The sequence below is a fragment of the Semicossyphus pulcher genome, unplaced genomic scaffold (assembly GCF_022749685.1).
Source record: "Semicossyphus pulcher isolate SPU_LCO1_2020_fin unplaced genomic scaffold, fSemPul1.0.p SCAF_9, whole genome shotgun sequence".
In the NCBI taxonomy this organism is placed as follows: Eukaryota; Metazoa; Chordata; class Actinopteri; order Labriformes; family Labridae; genus Semicossyphus; species Semicossyphus pulcher.
This window is the reverse complement of record NW_027211770.1, coordinates 317,358-333,882: the sequence shown is the minus strand read 5'-3', so window position 1 is coordinate 333,882 and position 16,525 is coordinate 317,358. Positions and strand designations below refer to the sequence as shown.

The 16,525-nt window shown below is 40.6% G+C and overlaps 1 protein-coding gene across 1 annotated transcript in view; it reads left to right on the top strand.

Moving 5' to 3' along the window:
* Positions 1-2,281: 2,281 nt before the first annotated feature.
* Positions 2,282-16,525, top strand: part of LOC138584359 (protein spire homolog 1-like) — a 142,766-nt gene continuing 128,522 nt past the window's right edge. The window contains exons 1-2 of the mRNA XM_069656568.1: positions 2,282-2,546; positions 15,948-15,956. Of these exons, the coding sequence (XP_069512669.1) occupies positions 2,282-2,546; positions 15,948-15,956 (274 nt within the window). The remainder of the gene's footprint in view (positions 2,547-15,947; positions 15,957-16,525) is intronic.

Here is a 16,525-nt window from a genome sequence, read left to right as displayed (position 1 = left end):
CTAGAGTCAAGCTCTTGGGCATCGGTGATCCTCAGGTTACAAAATAAAATAAACCAAACAAATGCCTTGTATAGTGACAAAAAACACACACTGACAAAGTGTGGACAGCAGGTAACACAAAGTCATTTTGACGGGATAACTTTGTCCTTTTCGCTAGCCACTAATATAGCCGAGGCAACCACATACACACACAAGGCGAGATATTACGAACAACACATTGAAATTTCAACCGACCACTCATTGACATCCTGCCGTAACCATCGCTGCAACACTTCAACAGCTGTCTCCTCCTGTTTGGGATCAGATTCGGGATCACACATGTACGGTCTTAGTAGATTTCCTCCGGCGAGTGGTTCTCCAGGGGTCCGTTTCAGAAAGCGGGTTAAGTGAAAACCCTGAGTTTGTTAACTCTGAAATGACGGAAACCATGGGTTTGCTGTTTCAGAAAGAGAGGTAATTTTAACTCTGAGTTGGTTACTATGGTAACTGAGTCTGTGAACCTAACCTGGTCGCGAGCAGGTTTTCTTCAGGAAACTCAGAGTTTCGCTCTGTCTCCTCCCTCTAGAATATAAAACCCTCATTCGACTTCCTCATTCATTCAGCCCCGTAAATTATTGTTTTTGTTTTTTTTAAACTAACATAATTCAGTTTAATCAACATGAATTATAAAGTATGTGAAGTCAGCATCATGTAAGGGATAAAGCTAATGCACATTAAAACAGCCACTGAATGATGTTTCATTAGTTTAATATTTAAAATATGATTGAAGTGCTTCCATGTACGTTTTTCTCCCGCTGGATTGCTCCTAAATTAATATAAATTTTAGCTTCCGGTCGTGATTAAGTATTCAATAAATAGACCAGTTCAAACTTGCAGATTTACAGCAGTTTCTTCTCACGCCGCTTCTCTCTCTTTTGCAGCTGCAGCCGTGTTACTTTATTTTTCTTAAAACATGCTCGTATTCGCTGAACGTCTGCATGAGGATTTCCAGCTCCATTGGTGTGACGTAGGAGGACCTCTTTTTGTATACTGTTGCCATGGTGAATCGTGGTATCGGGGCTCCATTAATGCTGGCTTTTTATAGTCAGCGTGCACGCACTTAACTCTCAGAGTTGATTGAACTAACTCTGATCAGCTGTTCTGGAACCGAAAACTCAGAGTTTCCTATCTCAGAGTAGATCAACTCAGAGTTCAGGGTTAGACTCAGAGTTTGTTGAACCTGCTTTGTGAAACGGATCCCTGGAGTGGTCGCCTTGTTTGTTGTGTTCTGCATTTGCAACCTCCCCCCAGACCCAATCAGGCAACCAATAGGAGCAGTGCCTCATTAACATATTATCCCCGCCCACTCAAAACAGTGCAGAGTGAATGCAGGCAGACACTAGGAGGACAGAGAGGTCTCTCAGAGCCTGGATGTGTGTGTTTTTTTGGAACAGAATTCATAACCTTGTTTTAAAACCCATTGGACGTGTTTTAAAACAGCTGAAAGTAGCATGATAAGTAACCTTTAAACTAACATGTCATGGAAACATCGAGTAAATAGAGGGGATAGTCAAATCAGCAGACACTTCACAATAATTGAAACTCTAGCACATCTAAAATTTTAACATAACAGCCTGATTTTAACATAAGCTCGCCTCTGACAAGGCAAATAGATAATCATAGTTTAGGATTTTTTTTAAGATTTCAAGGGGGGCCCAGGCCATCCCTCTGGATCCGCCCCTGTCCATTTATTTATGATAAATAAATAAGCAATGCATTTCTTTCACATTTACTTGATTATTGTTTTATTTTATTGATTATTATTATATTGATTATTGCTGTCCTTATTACGAAGATATTCGTATAACGTGATGCTTTGGCAATATTGTAATTGTTACATTCACGTCAATAAAGCTTATTAAATTGAAATAGAAAATTGAGAGAGAGAGAGAGAGAGAGAGAGACTGATCATGTGATGACAGGCTGAGCCTTGCGTGCTGGATTGTGATGTGAGACACACACACTGTGAACACTGTAGTCACACTACCTTGATGCGTCGTCTTATGACTGCTGGTAGCGAACACTAAACGAGGCGGGCGGGGCGACCCCTTGCAGCAGGAGGGACGTATCAATGCCTCCAGATTCTTGTTCCCAATCGCATTTCGGCCTGGACCTGTTCTCGTCATCGGGCCTGCTGTGCTGAGATAATGAAAGAATGGCCGAGCAGCGATGCGGGAACTACGGAGGGCTGAAGGATGATTTTGCAGCGGCTCAACGAGATAAGCAGCAGCAGCAAAACACGATGAATTCAGCGGAGGACGCTGGAGCGGAATGTCTCTCTTTGGAGGAGGTACTGAGGCTTTATAATCAGCCCATCAATGAGGAACAGGCTTGGGCGATGTGTTACCAGTGCTGCAAAACACTGGCGAATGGACACAGGGGCAGGAGGAACTCCTCCGCCGCTGCCGAAGCATCATCAGACACAGCTATGAGGAGAATATCTGGACCGGGAAGTATTCGGATACAAAAGGACGGGTCTGTAAGAGTGGAACACCAGGGCTGTGAAGGTAAAACATAATTTAAGACTGAGTGCGCCTAAAGCTGCTCCAATCCAGGCCAGCACAGAGCTTGCATTCAAAAAATTGGGCTGAGGTATTGTGGTTGTCCTTCTGTGAGACTCGGAAAAAACAAAGGCTACATCAAGCAAAATTATACAGTATAATCTTCAACTGGAATATTATAGTGGTGCTGCATTGCAATAATGTCACAACATATGTGTTGTCATATACATATTTTCAGCTGCATGTGTTGGGGCTTTCTTATGGTGGCCCTGGAGTGCAAAACACACCAGCAAATTACAAAACACACCAGCCTTTCACAAAACACTACAGCAAATCACAAAACACACCAACATTTCAGGAAACACGCCAGTGAAGTGACAACGACATTATGTTGCACCTTATATTAAATTCAATATCATTAAAATAACAATAAAAATGTTGATGTGGTTTTATTGTACAGTTTGTGAGAAATTTAAAGGGAAAGTCAGCTCAAATAAGATAAATCAGGGGTCATCAACTAGATTTGTCCAAGGGCCAGATTTTTTCTAAGCAGACACTGTGGGGGCCAGACGCTCAAAAAAATCAAAAAAATAATATTTAGGTTTAATTAGCAGAGTTTCCGTTAGAAATAAATCTGTGCCAGTCCTTGTGTCCTGGAAGTTTTCAATGTTCCGGACAAATGGCTGAAATTAGGGTCAAATATTATCTGCATTTATTTAGCTTAAAAACAATTGATAGGCAGGCTATATCAAGGGTGTAGAAATGGGTATGGAACTGAGTCAATTGTCCCTTCTATAATTTTGTCCAAAAATGAATATATGATACACCTAATGTTGCACTTTAAACCTGCGGAGGAGTCGTGCATGAGACAGCCATCACTCTGTCTGTCACTGTAAACAAGGACTCCCGTTTACAGTTCACAGGAGCCAAGTGCACCAGCTGGGTGTAAAAATTGGACTTATCTCTTACGTCTGACATAGCTATGGGGCGGCTGTGGCTCAGCGGTAGAGTCGGTCGTCTTTCAATCGGAAGGTCGGAGGCTCGATCCCCAGCTCCCTCAGGCTACATGTCGAAGGGTCCCTGGGCAAGAACCCCAAATTGCTCCCGGTGGCATAGCCAACGGGTATGAATGTGATATCTGATTGACAGTTAGGCACTTAACGTTGCAGCCTCTGCCATCAGTGTATAAATGTGTGTGTGAATGGGTGTAGTGTAAAAGCAGCTTTGAGTGGTCGCAAAGACTAGAAAAGCTGTATAAGTACAGTCCATTTACCATTTATGACCGACTTCTTGATTGGAATTTATATGGAGTGCACCAGGAGTACGCCCAGCTGTTGCACTCTGCTTAAATAACTTCACTGAAATTTATAGGCTAAAACGGAACATGTCTCATTCTCATATGACCACTTTCTTCGCTGCATCCATGCTGTCAGCATGCACTCTCTCTCTCTCTCTCTGTGGGAGTGCAGTTTGTTATACATCCTCTATAGCCTCTATATACATATAAAGCCTCTATAGCCGCGGAATGCTGGCATCTTGTGCGCTTGTGGCATCAAAGAGAGGAGCTGTGGCTGGTGCTGCTGACACTGATGGCTGGTTTAGCATATTCCTGAAGTGCTGAGGGGACGGAGTTATCACTAATCAGTGATATTTTTTTTGTTGAAAATATATTGTCATGTTTCGGCAAAACGGCAATTACCGGATAACGGAAACCCAGGTATTATTTTGTGGGCCATATGGGAAGCTTTGGCAGGCCGGATGTGACCCGCGGGCCGCCAGTTGACGATCACTGTCATAAGTCTTAGTTTCCTCATATTTGAAAATTAATTAAAAGGTGAAGTCTGCTCAAATACCTTGCAGCATAACTAATTATTTCCTCATATTTAAAAATTAATTAAAAAAATGTACTTAATATATTACATGAAACTTTCAATGGATTCTTGTTAAGGATGAACTGACTACTTAACTAACTATTAAGAGGTTCTTTACTCCAAGTGTCATCAATATTCTGAACTCAACAAAGTGAGTGATGACATCAATCATCAATCAATCAAATTTTATTTGTATTGCGCCAAATCAAAACCAAAGTTATCTCGAGACACTTTACAAAAAAAGCAGGTCTAGACCGTACTCTTTGTTATGTTATTTAGAGAGCGACCCAACATGAATCACCATAAAGGACCATAGCAACATTCGGCACATTCTAGATTTTACAGGAAGCCAGTGCAGAGAGGCTTATATAGAAGAGATGTGATCTCTCTTCCTAGTTCTTGTCAGACCACGTGCTGCAGCATTCTGTACCAGCTGAAGAGTTTTTAGTGACTTATTAGGGCAGCCTGATAGTAACGATTAACAATAATACAGCCTGGAAGTAACGAATGCATGGACTAGTTTTTCTGCATCGTTTTGAGACAAGATGTGTCTGATTTTTGCTATGTTGCGAATGTGAAAGAAGGCTGTCCTTGATATTTGTTTTATATGGGAGATGAAGGACATATCCTGATCAAATAGAACTCCCAGATTCCTAACAGTAGTGCTGGATTCCAGGCTGATGTCATCTAGGGAAGCTACAGTGGGGCAAAAAAGTATTTAGTCAGCCACCAATTGTGCAAGTTCTCCCACTTAAAAAGATGAGAGATGCCTGTAATTTTCATCATAGGTACACTTCAACTATGAGAGACAGAATGGGGGGAAAGAATCCAGGAAATCACATTGTAGGATTTTTAATGAATTAATTGGTAAATTCCTCGGTAAAATAAGTATTTGGTCACCTACAAACAAGCAAGATTTCTGGCTCTCACAGACCTGTAACTTCTTCTTTAAGAGGCTCCTCTGTCCTCAACTCGTTACCTGTATTAATGGCACCTGTTTGAACTCGTTATCAGTATAAAAGACACCTGTCCACAACCTCAAACAGCCACACTCCAAACTCCACTATGGCCAAGACCAAAGAGCTGTCAAAGACACCAGAAACAAAATTGTAGACCTGCACCAGGCTGGGAAGACTGAATCTGCAATAGGTAAGCAGCTTGGTGTGAAGAAATCAACTGTGGGAGCAATTATTAGAAAATGGAAGACATACAAGACCACTGATAATCTCCCTCAATCTGGAGCTCCACGCAAGATCTCACCCCGTGGGGTCAAAATGATCACAAGAACGGTGAACAAAAATCCCAGAACCACACGGGGGGACCTAGTGAATGACCTGCAGAGAGCTGGGACCAAAGTAACAAAGGCTACCATCAGTAACACACTACGCCGCCAGGGACTCAAATCCTGCAGTGCCAGACGTGTCCCCCTGCTAAAGCCAGTACATGTCCAGGCCCGTCTGAAGTTTGCTAGAGAGCATTTGGATGATCCAGAAGAGGATTGGGAGAATGTCATGTGGTCAGATGAAAACCAAAATAGAACTTTTTGGTAAAAACTCAACTCGTCGTGTTTGGAGGAGAAAGAATGCCGAGTTGCATCCAAAGAACACCATACCTACTGTGAAGCATGGGGGTGGAAACATCATGCTTTGGGGCTGTTTTTCTGCAAGGGGACCAGGACGACTGATCCGTGTAAAGGAAAGAATGAATGGGGCCATGTATCGTGAGATTTTGAGTGAAAACCTCCTTCCATCAGCAAGGGCATTGAAGATGAAACGTGGCTGGGTCTTTCAGCATGACAATGATCCCAAACACACCGCCCCGGCAACGAAGGAGTGGCTTCGTAAGAAGCATTTCAAGGTCTTGGAGTGGCCTAGCCAGTCTCCAGATCTCAACCCCATAGAAAATCTTGAAAGTCCGTGTTGCCCAGCGACAGGCCCAAAACATCACTGCTCTAGAGGAGATCTGCATGGAGGAATGGGCCAAAATACCAGCAACAGTGTGTGAAAACCTTGTGAAGACTTACAGAAAACGTTTGACCTCTGTCATTGCCAACAAAGGGTATATAACAAAGTATTGAGATGAACTTTTGTTATTGACCAAATACTTATTTTCCACCATAATTTGCAAATAAATTCTTTAAAAATCAGACAATGTGATTTTCTGGATTTTTTTTTTCTCATTTTGTCTCTCATAGTTGAGGTATACCTATGATGAAAATTACAGGCCTCTCTCATCTTTTTAAGTGGGAGAACTTGCACAATTGGTGGCTGACTAAATACTTTTTTGCCCCACTGTATATCATTAGAGAAAGAATCTCTGAGGTGTTTGGGGCCAGGCACAATAACTTCAGTTTTGTCTGAATTAAGTAGCAGAAAGTTTCTAGTCATCCAGATCTTGTCCAAGATTATGTCCTTAAGGCATGCTTCTAGTTTAGATAGCTGATTGGTTTCGTCTGGCTTCATTGATAAGTATAACTGAGTACCATCTGCATAGAACAATGAAAATTAATGGAGTGTTTCCTCATGATATTACCCAGAGGAAGCATATATAAAGTAAAAAGAATTGGTCTGAGCACAGAACCTTGTGGAACTCCATGACTAACTTTGGTGTGCATAGAGGACACATCATGAACATTAACAAACTGAGATCGATCTGATAAATGAGATTTAAACCAACTCAATGCAGATCCTGTAATGCCAATTAAATGTTCTAGTCTCTGTAACAGGATGTGATGGTCTATCGTGTCGAAAGCGGCACTAAGATCTAACAGGACGAGTACAGAGAGAAGTCCTCTGTCTGAAGCAATAAGTAGATCATTTGAAACGCGCACAAGTGCTGTCTGAGTGCTGTCTGAGTGCTATGGTGGACTCTAAATCCTGACTGAAAGTCCTCAAATAAACTGTTGTTATGTAGAAAGTCACATAATTGATTAGCGACTGCCTTCTCAAGGATCTTTGAGATAAAAGGAAGGTAAGATATAGGTCTATAGTTAGCTAAGGTGACTGAATCTAGAGTAAGCTTTTTAAGAAGTGGCTTAATTACAGCTTGTTTAAAAGACTGTGGTCGATAAAGACATATTGATCATATCTAGTAAAGAAGTGCTAATTGAGGGAAAGACTTCCTTAAGAAGCTTGGTTGGAATTGGGTCTAAAAGACACGTTGATGGTTTAGACCAGGGGTATTCAAGTAAAATTTAAAGAGGTCCAGTGCGAGAAAATTTCTTGAAGTAAAGGTCCAGAAGATCATGATGGCTAACTATTTAGTGTGATATATATATGAGTAGCCTATTAGTTGTATCCACATCTGCATGTAATAAATACCCCAGTCAAATCAAATGAATTCATTACAATTCAAAAACCTTTTGACAATTTTTATTGTCATGTAACACAGAACTGAACATATATGTATGACTGCCAATATGTATAATGTTCTCTCATTTACTAAATAAAAGTAGGGCTGCATTTCAAAATAAGAGCAAATAAATAAAATGTGAAAATTGTACATGTTCAAATAAAGTGCTTAACTTCAGAAAAATAAAATAAAGGAAGGAAAAGTTTGAATTCCCCCTTTTCTGTTTAACATCTCGACTCAACAGTCTCAACCAATTTTGCAGATAATAAATCTCAACACATTTTTACAATTGAACAGTTGTAGAGGTTCATTTTCTTCCCCTCTTATATTCAACTCTCCCACTTTTTTTGCTCAGTGAGAGAATTGAGCTCTAGCTTGTCTCAAGCGCAGTAGTCTCTATCTCTCCCTTTCTCCGTCTTTTTCTCAACATTCTCCGGCACAGTAGTCTCGATTTCTCTCTTTCTCCGTTTGTCTCCGTCTTTCTCTGTCAGCGCTGTAAATTCACAGTGTTTACTGCCTGGAATGCACAGACTTGATTGGCTGAGTAGTATCACGTGGGATGGCTTAACTTGCATGTAATTGGTCTGTACGTTTCATCCACTAAACCACTACCGTAAAGACTACAAAAGCTGCGCCCCTTAAAATAGAAGCGCCCCGTCAGGTTTTGAATCATAATCCTTCTGTTTTGGCTGTAGGTCTGGGTCCGTATGGGACAGCTTCTGGGTCTGGACCCGGACCACGGTCCGCCAGTTAGTGACCTCTGGTTTAGACGAAGATATCAGAGAATTTAGCTCAGGAAGGTCAATTGGAGAAAAACAGTCAAGGTAAACATCAGTTTTTGAGCACTTTCCAAAGATACATCTGCACCAGTTAAGGGCAGGAGGTTACTAATTTTGTCTCTAATCTTTAGGATTTTGTAATTTAGTCAATGGTCCAGACCAGATATCAGTACCGTCTCAGTGGGCAAACCTTACCTATCCTAAATTGTCTATATGGTCAATATAAGTAAATTAAAATATGAGAGCCTTTCTATAGGAGCAGCTTTTCATATTTTTTGAACATTTTCTTATTTTCCCCTATATACGCCTTATATTTGCATGAAAAGCACAGAAACAGCCAATATCATATAAACAGTGATGTAATCTTGAACTTAAGGCAACTGAAACATTAATAAAGGTTGTTCACAGTATTTTAAGCAATGTATTTGAATGACCATACACATTTTGTTGTTTTGAAATGAAAAAATGCTGTTTAAATAAGTACTATAGGGTGAATAAAGTGGGACATTAAGCTTAATCATTTATATCTGCATGGATATACTAACATCCTACATACTAATTGTCAACACTAAGCTCATCATAAGCAAATATGTGAAGAAAATGCTATATAGGTTCTGCGGCCATAACATCTCTTCAGGGAGTGTAGAACTATGAACTCTGGTGGTAAGTAGCTGCAAAGTGTTTTGTGGGTACCAATTGGTAGTATGTAGTTGTTATATAGTTATGAGATGTAATGGTAAATTAGAATTTAAAAGAAATCACTTTCACATTCATCTTCTTTTTTTTTAAATGTGATTTTGTTGACATTGTACCAGTTTGCCATTATTGCAGGACAGTGTACTCCTGGCAAATTGGGACAGCCACTGGAGTCATTTGAAAGATGTTGCAGAGGGGAAAGGAAGGATAGAGAAGTCAGGCCTACCAGGCAAACTAAAGTGATGGTGTTTGTAGTTCCGTCTATTCCCTAGGCTGATGTGGCCATTGTCAGTTTATGAAATACTGATACCAAAGGTGGAAAGGCTAGAGAGGTTGGTACAGCCAGTTGGTACTAGGAAATGGCTTGGAGTTCCTCGTTGTCTCAGTAGTGTGGGGTTGTACGGGAAAGGCATACTCCCGCTACCAACTAGCTTTACAGAGGGGTTTAAGTTGCAAAGGTCAGGACAGAATTGTTGTTTTCAGGGAGCAAAGTTTGTGGAGTTTGGAGGATAGTCATACCATGTTCCTGATGGGGGCTACTTACGATGTGCTGCCATCACCCCAGAACCTAAAATGTTGGATAGTTGTGTCCATAGTGTTCAGAGACAGCCACCTTGAGGTATATTCTGTTAGGTTGTAAGATTAGTCATTAGACATAACAAGGTTTTGAAAGGTTTAGCAGCAGGAATTGAAGGCAGAAGGCAACAGTGGAATGAAGCGTATGAAAGGAAAAAGCTTGGATGCAGATTTGGCAGCAGAAGCTGAACAGCGAGGATCGAAGTTTAGGGTTTGTCCTGTAGAAGTGGGATGTAGAGGGTTCATAGCATGATCAACTATCTCATTACTGGGAGAAGTGGGAGTGCGTGGACAGAGCCTGTGAAATGCAGTAAAGGAGATGTCAGACGAAGCAGTGAAAACAAGTCAGTGGATTTGGATGAAGAGAAATAATGCCAGTTGGGGGGCCAAAACAAATGTAACAGGAATCCTTTCTTTTATGCTGTTCCTTCTTCGTATATAAAGTTGGCACCAGGAATAGTTGCATTGTTTACATAAGGATTTGATAGTACAAGTGTTTTGGTGGACGGTGAGAGCTAGCATGGAGTGGGGTGGCTCTGGGATACCAGAGCTAACTGTTGAGCCTCCCCGAGGTGTCGTGGGCCTACCTTGATGAAACACTGGTGAAGGGAGGTGCTCACTTGATAACCCTGTAGATGTCCTGCTTCTCGCTGCCCATCTAACTACAAGTTTGAGTTGTGAGGGCCGTTAAAAGCCATATGGTAGGGTAGGTAGTATTGCTTGGGGTTAAGGTTACCCCCTACCCTTGCCTAAATCCCCCATCTTCCTTATACTCTAATCTCCAATCTCTTCCCTCATGAAAGTGAGGGAGTAGGGGGAGGTAGAGTTTACAGTCCAATCTGGCGGGGGTGAGTGCTCGCCCCAGACAGGGCACCTCACCCTGTCTCTGCCTACCCTGTCATCTTTCAAACACACCTTTCTCTACAAACTCTTCTCTCTATATTTTTCTCTTGTGCGTTTAAGACATAATTGTATTATTGGCATTGTCAATACCTGGAGCTCGTATGAACGAAGCCTGGGTGTGTTGAAGTTGGCAATGCTGCTTGGGTTGTGGTGACGACTAATATTGGGATGAGGGCACAAGGGGAGGAGTTTCTTCACTGAGCGCTTATCCTTATCATCAGGGCACAGGTATCTTGTGTTTTATTCAAATCAGACCTAGCCTAGCTAGGGACTGCTGTGAATAGGGCAGCTGATGGGCAATATATATCTCAACCTAAACAATTTTGGATGGCCTGCAACAAACAATACATGTGTTAACTATTAAAGTAATTCAATAAGCAATAAGAAACGTCATATAACCAACACATTTTTTTTTGTTTTACACATATATATATATATATTATTTTTTGTATATAGGAAAATACAAACACAAACAACACAACTAAGAGTTTCACAGACACCCCACCCCACCCCTAAAGAAAAAACAGGTCATAACATACACAAAAAAACAAAAACAAACAAACAACAACATCACATCATAAGTTCCTGATATCAAGAGCCATATCCATACTTAAACTAGGAGTAGAGCAGCATAAAAAAATAATAACAATAAAAATAAAAGCCTGCGTACAAAGTGAAGAACAGATATACGCAGCTGAATGGTTTACATCTTGCCATAAAAATATTTTAGTAAAGGGTCCCAGATCTTATCAAACACTTTTCCTCTGTCCTCGTTATGAAATCTCAGTCTCTCCAGATGTAAAGTGTTGGCCATTTCTCCCGACCATAGGTGAAAAGTGGGTACAGAGTCCATTTTCCATACTCTTAAGATTAGTTTTTTTGCAATCACCATTCCAAACAGAACAGCAATTTTGTCATAGTTGTTGGCAGCTGATAGGGAGCTAGTAGCTCCGAGGATGGCAACGAGTGGATCAGGTTCCCAACATTTTCCAAAGGCCTCAGAGAAACAATAAAAGATTCTTTCTTTTCCAGTATGCTGACAGTTTACTGCATGACCAGAAGGAATGAGTTAAGTTACTGATTGTAGACTTACATCTATTACAAAGAGGTGAAACATCAGTGAAAAAACCATGCAACTTTTCCTTGGAGTAATAGAGTCTGTGAAGTGTTTTAAACTGAATGAGATTATGCCTCAAGTTGACTGAACAGTCATGTACGCTCTTTAAACATTCATCCCAGACCTCTTCACTTAGCTCTACATTCAACTCATCTGTCCAAGCCTGTTTAAGTCTTGAAGTGTCCCCTGGAGTTCTGTTATGTAGGATCTGATAAAAATAGGAAACCGCCCCTCTTTTAAAAGGATCGAATTTATGTATTGCCTCCATAGACTCGTGCTCGTTCAAGGTTTCGAAGTTTGGCAGATGTTTCCTGACATAGTCTCGGATTTGTAGATATCTGAAAAAATTTGACATAGTAATATCATACACACTTCTCAGCTGGGCAAATGAGGCAAATTTCCCACTAATATACAGGTCCCCCACATCACAGATACCTTTTTGATTCCAAGCAGAGAAAACTATATCGTTAAGGCCAGGAATAAATAAATGATTTTGGCAAATCGGAGTGTCAACATAGATTTTTGGGGCTTTAATATATAGCTTTATCTGTTTCCAGATTTTTATTGCGTTGCCAACAACAAAGCTATTACTAAAGTATGATTCTTTAACAGCAATGGGACTATTAAGGAGAGCTAACAGGGAAGCTTTTTTGCAGTGCAGTCTACTTTTAACCATGTGGGGCATAACTCTGAGGAGGATGAAGGGCCTTTTTTCCACCATTGAAGAATAGATGAGTGAGCCGCCCAATAGTATATTTTTAAAATTTGGTAGAGTAAAACCACCTGCATTTTTTGGCTTTGATAAATGTTTTTTAGAAATTCTAACCGCTTTATAGTTCCAGATGAAGGGTATAACTATTGAATGTAATCGTTTAAAGTAGGATTGGGGGATATAACATGGAATTTACTGAAACAGATGTAGAAAGCGTGGCAAAACTATCATCTTTATTACATTAATCTTTCCAGCCAGGGAGATTGGAAGTGTCTTCCAGAAGTCAATGTTACTTTTAGGGCCCGATCAGAAAGGACGCGCTTTGCAGGCTGTAAAACGCGAGGCGCACCGCACTGCCTTTTTTGTGGAAGGTGCACAGAGCGGAAAAAAGCACGGCGCTCTGCAAAGCAAAAGCAGCGCACAAAAAGCGTCCCTCTCATTGAAAACAATGACAAAAAAGCCGCCCCCATCTGCTAAAACGCGTCCTGTCTGATTGGGCCCTTAATCTGCGGAATTTTGTTTTGCCAATTAAGTCGTAAAAGGTCTCCTGGATTTTTTGTTATTATCACACCAAGATAAGAGAAATTATCAAAGGACTTTTTAAAAGGAATGGACTGTAGGTATGTCATATTAACTACTGTAGAAATGGGCACTCTTGTTTATGGAAAATCCTGAAAAGCTGCCGAAATTATTAATTAAAGTAAGCAGGGGAGGTATTGATACTTGCGGATCAGATATATATAAAAGAATATCGTCTGCATGTAGCGAGAGGTAGATTTTACATCCACAGATGTCAATGGGGGAAATTTGAGGACTTTGCCTGATGCTAGCAGCCAAAGGCTCTATAATGATTGCAAACAGAAACGGGGAGAGAGGGCAACCTTGGCGGGTTCCCCGATGAATTGGAAATGGGTGAGAAATATTTTGATTTGTGATGAACGAGGCTGTTGGGAATGAATAGATTATCTTTATCCATTCTATAAAGGAGCATCCAAACCCAAATTTCTTAAGAGAATCTATCATATAGGGCCACTCTACTGGATCAAATGCACGCTGTGCGTCCAACGAAATAACAACGGCCTCATCTGGATGTTTGGTATACAAAATGTTGAAAAGTCGCCGTAGATTAAAATGCATGTGTCTACCTGGCATAAAGCCAGTTTGATCAGGATGTACAATAGAACATATACATTCTTTTAATCTATTGGCTAAAACTTTACCAATTGTTTTGGTTTCAACGGGCAACAGAGAGATGGGGCGATATGATGAAACCATCTCAGGGTAACGCCCTGGTTTTGGAATCAGTGATACGTTTGCTTTGTATAAGGAGGGTGGCAACACTGAGTTTAATTTGGAGTGGTTAAACATAGCAATAGCAAAGGTGATATTTTAAAACCAAATACTTGAAAGAATTCTACACTAAAGCCATCTGGACCCGCAGCCTTATTGTTGGGAAAGGATGAGATGACGTTTTTGAGTTCTTTTAGATTAATGTCAGCATCCAGGGCTTTAACTGAGTCCTCCGATAACTTTGGTAAGTTTAAATGTTCAAAAAACGTTTCCATAACAACAAGGTCTGGTTCACCCTGTGATTGGTAAACATTAGCATAAAAGTCTGCAAAACATTCATTAATTTTTTCAGGGTCTGTTAATAAGGTGCCTTTTTTAGACTTGATACTGTGTATAGCTTTTGAAGCCTGGGACTGTCTTAACTGGCGAGCAAGTAATCTATGTGGTTTTTCAACCAGCTCAAAGTATTTTTGTTTGACCTGAACTAGCAGCTTTGAAACATTTTGGGACATTATAGAATTGTATTCATATCGTAAAGCAGTGATCTTGCTAAGAAATTCTGGTTTGCTGTTTATTCTATAAGAAGCTTCTTAATCTGTTACTAAGTTATCTATTTCTATTAGCCGTTCTTTAGACCTCTGCTTTTCTGCTGCTTCATATGATATAATGTAACCTCTCAAAACCGACTTCATAGCCTCCCAAAGAGTGGAATCATCAACATCTCCCACATCATTAGTGTTTAGATATGTCAATCTTGTCTGAAAGATAGGTGCAAAATTCCTTATCTTTTAATAACAAGTTATTTAAGCGCCAGTTAAATTTGCCCTTTTTGTGGTTCAGTTTAAGATTTAAAGAAACAGGAGTGTGATCTGATATCAAAATATTATGGTAAGTGCAACCTGCTACAGATGGTAATAGCTTAGAATCTAATAGGAAATAATCAATCCTAGAGTAGGATTTATGCTCGGCGGAGGAATAAGAAAAGTCCTTTTGTGTGGGGTAGAGAAGCCTCCAAATGTCGACTAAATTATACGATTGCATTAAATTATTAAGTGTTTTGCTGCTTTTAGACGAGCCTGTTTGGGGGCGTTGCTTGTCTAGGGTGGCATCCAAAACACAGTTAAAATCTCCCCCTATGACTATGTTTGAATCTGACAGATTTGGTATAGTTTTGACTAAGTTCTGAAAAAAAATGGGATCATCAAAATTAGGCCCATATACATTCACAAATGTTGCTGATATGGAGTTTAATGTTCCATTTACTATTAGGTATCTGCCCTTCTGGTCAGAAATAGTTTGTCTGTGAACAAATGGTATATTTTCCGTATCATGATAGCAACCCCTCTTGATTTTGTGCTAAAGTTGGACTGGCAAACCTGAGACGCCCATGATGGACAGAGTACTTTTGCCGCTGTCTTCTTAATGTGTGTTTCTTGGAGGAAACAGATATCAGCTTTAAGTGCACGTAGATGTGCATATACCTTCCCTCTTTTCAGGGGGGAGTTTATCCCCCGTACATTCCAACGGATCATTTTAATTTCACCATCGCTGCGTTTTTGTGAATCAGTTATCATAAATAATTACTGCTTAGCATAACTTATTGTATGGATGTGGCAAAGTGTAAACAGAAGCGATAACAAGAAATGTGCTGTAAAACATACCAAGGAACACAAGAACACACATGGAAAAAGGAACGAACACAGGAGCAGTGCTTCCATACCCCAAACCCACAGTTAAAGCTAGACACATAGGCCCGCATGTAGCCCTGAATAGCAGAAAGCTAACCACCTCTCTCTACACATGGGAGCCCCCACCTCTCAAATAAACAGTGTCCCTCCGAGGAACAGAGAGCAAAAGAATGTCCTCACCCAGTCTTTAACTTAAGCTTTTTCAGCCTCCTCGATGTTGAAAAATAAATAAATCAATAAAAAAAGAAAAATAGCGTGCAAAGTGTCTTGTAGTAGCAGCTTCTTCACCTGGAAGTGGTGCAGTCTGGCTATAATAGCCCTTGATTTACCATCTTGAGCCGGTGCTAGGCTCCAGTGAGCCCAGTCTACTTGAATCGGTCTGTCGAAGTGGTCCTCTCCCAGTAAATTCGGAAGCAGCTTGGAGATAAATTCAGTCTGTTTGTCGTTTTCAGTCTTCTGCTTGATCCCAATTATGCGGATGTTTTGCCGGTGATAAAGCCGATTTGAGACTTGTAATGGAGCCGTTATACTCAGCGAACCTGTTGTCTACAGTGCTGTTCATCGTGTTTATTGCGGCCAAGACATCCTCAATGGTAGCTGTCGGTAGCAGTATTAGCATTACCACTAGCCTCTTCCATGCCCGCTAGCTTGGTCGGGTCCTCGACAGAATCTTCCTCTCCAGAACACTTTTCCTGCTTCTTACCTCTGCCTGGTTTTGTCATTTTGTTTAGAATGTTATAACTTACTTCACACGCATAAAAGAAAGGGATCGAATGCCCCTGAGGTGAGGTTTAATGTGAGGTAGAGGCGGAGCTCCCTTCAAACACGTCTACTCCATATCAAAGCAAACCGGAAGCCTAACCAACACATTTTTTACTACAAAGCAATATATTTTGGCTCTACACAAATTTAAAAAAATTATGATGTGTGAAAAAGAAAAAACATTGCACTGATTCAGACCTGTCTATCTGCCAAAGGTAGCTTAAATATCTGTGTATTAGA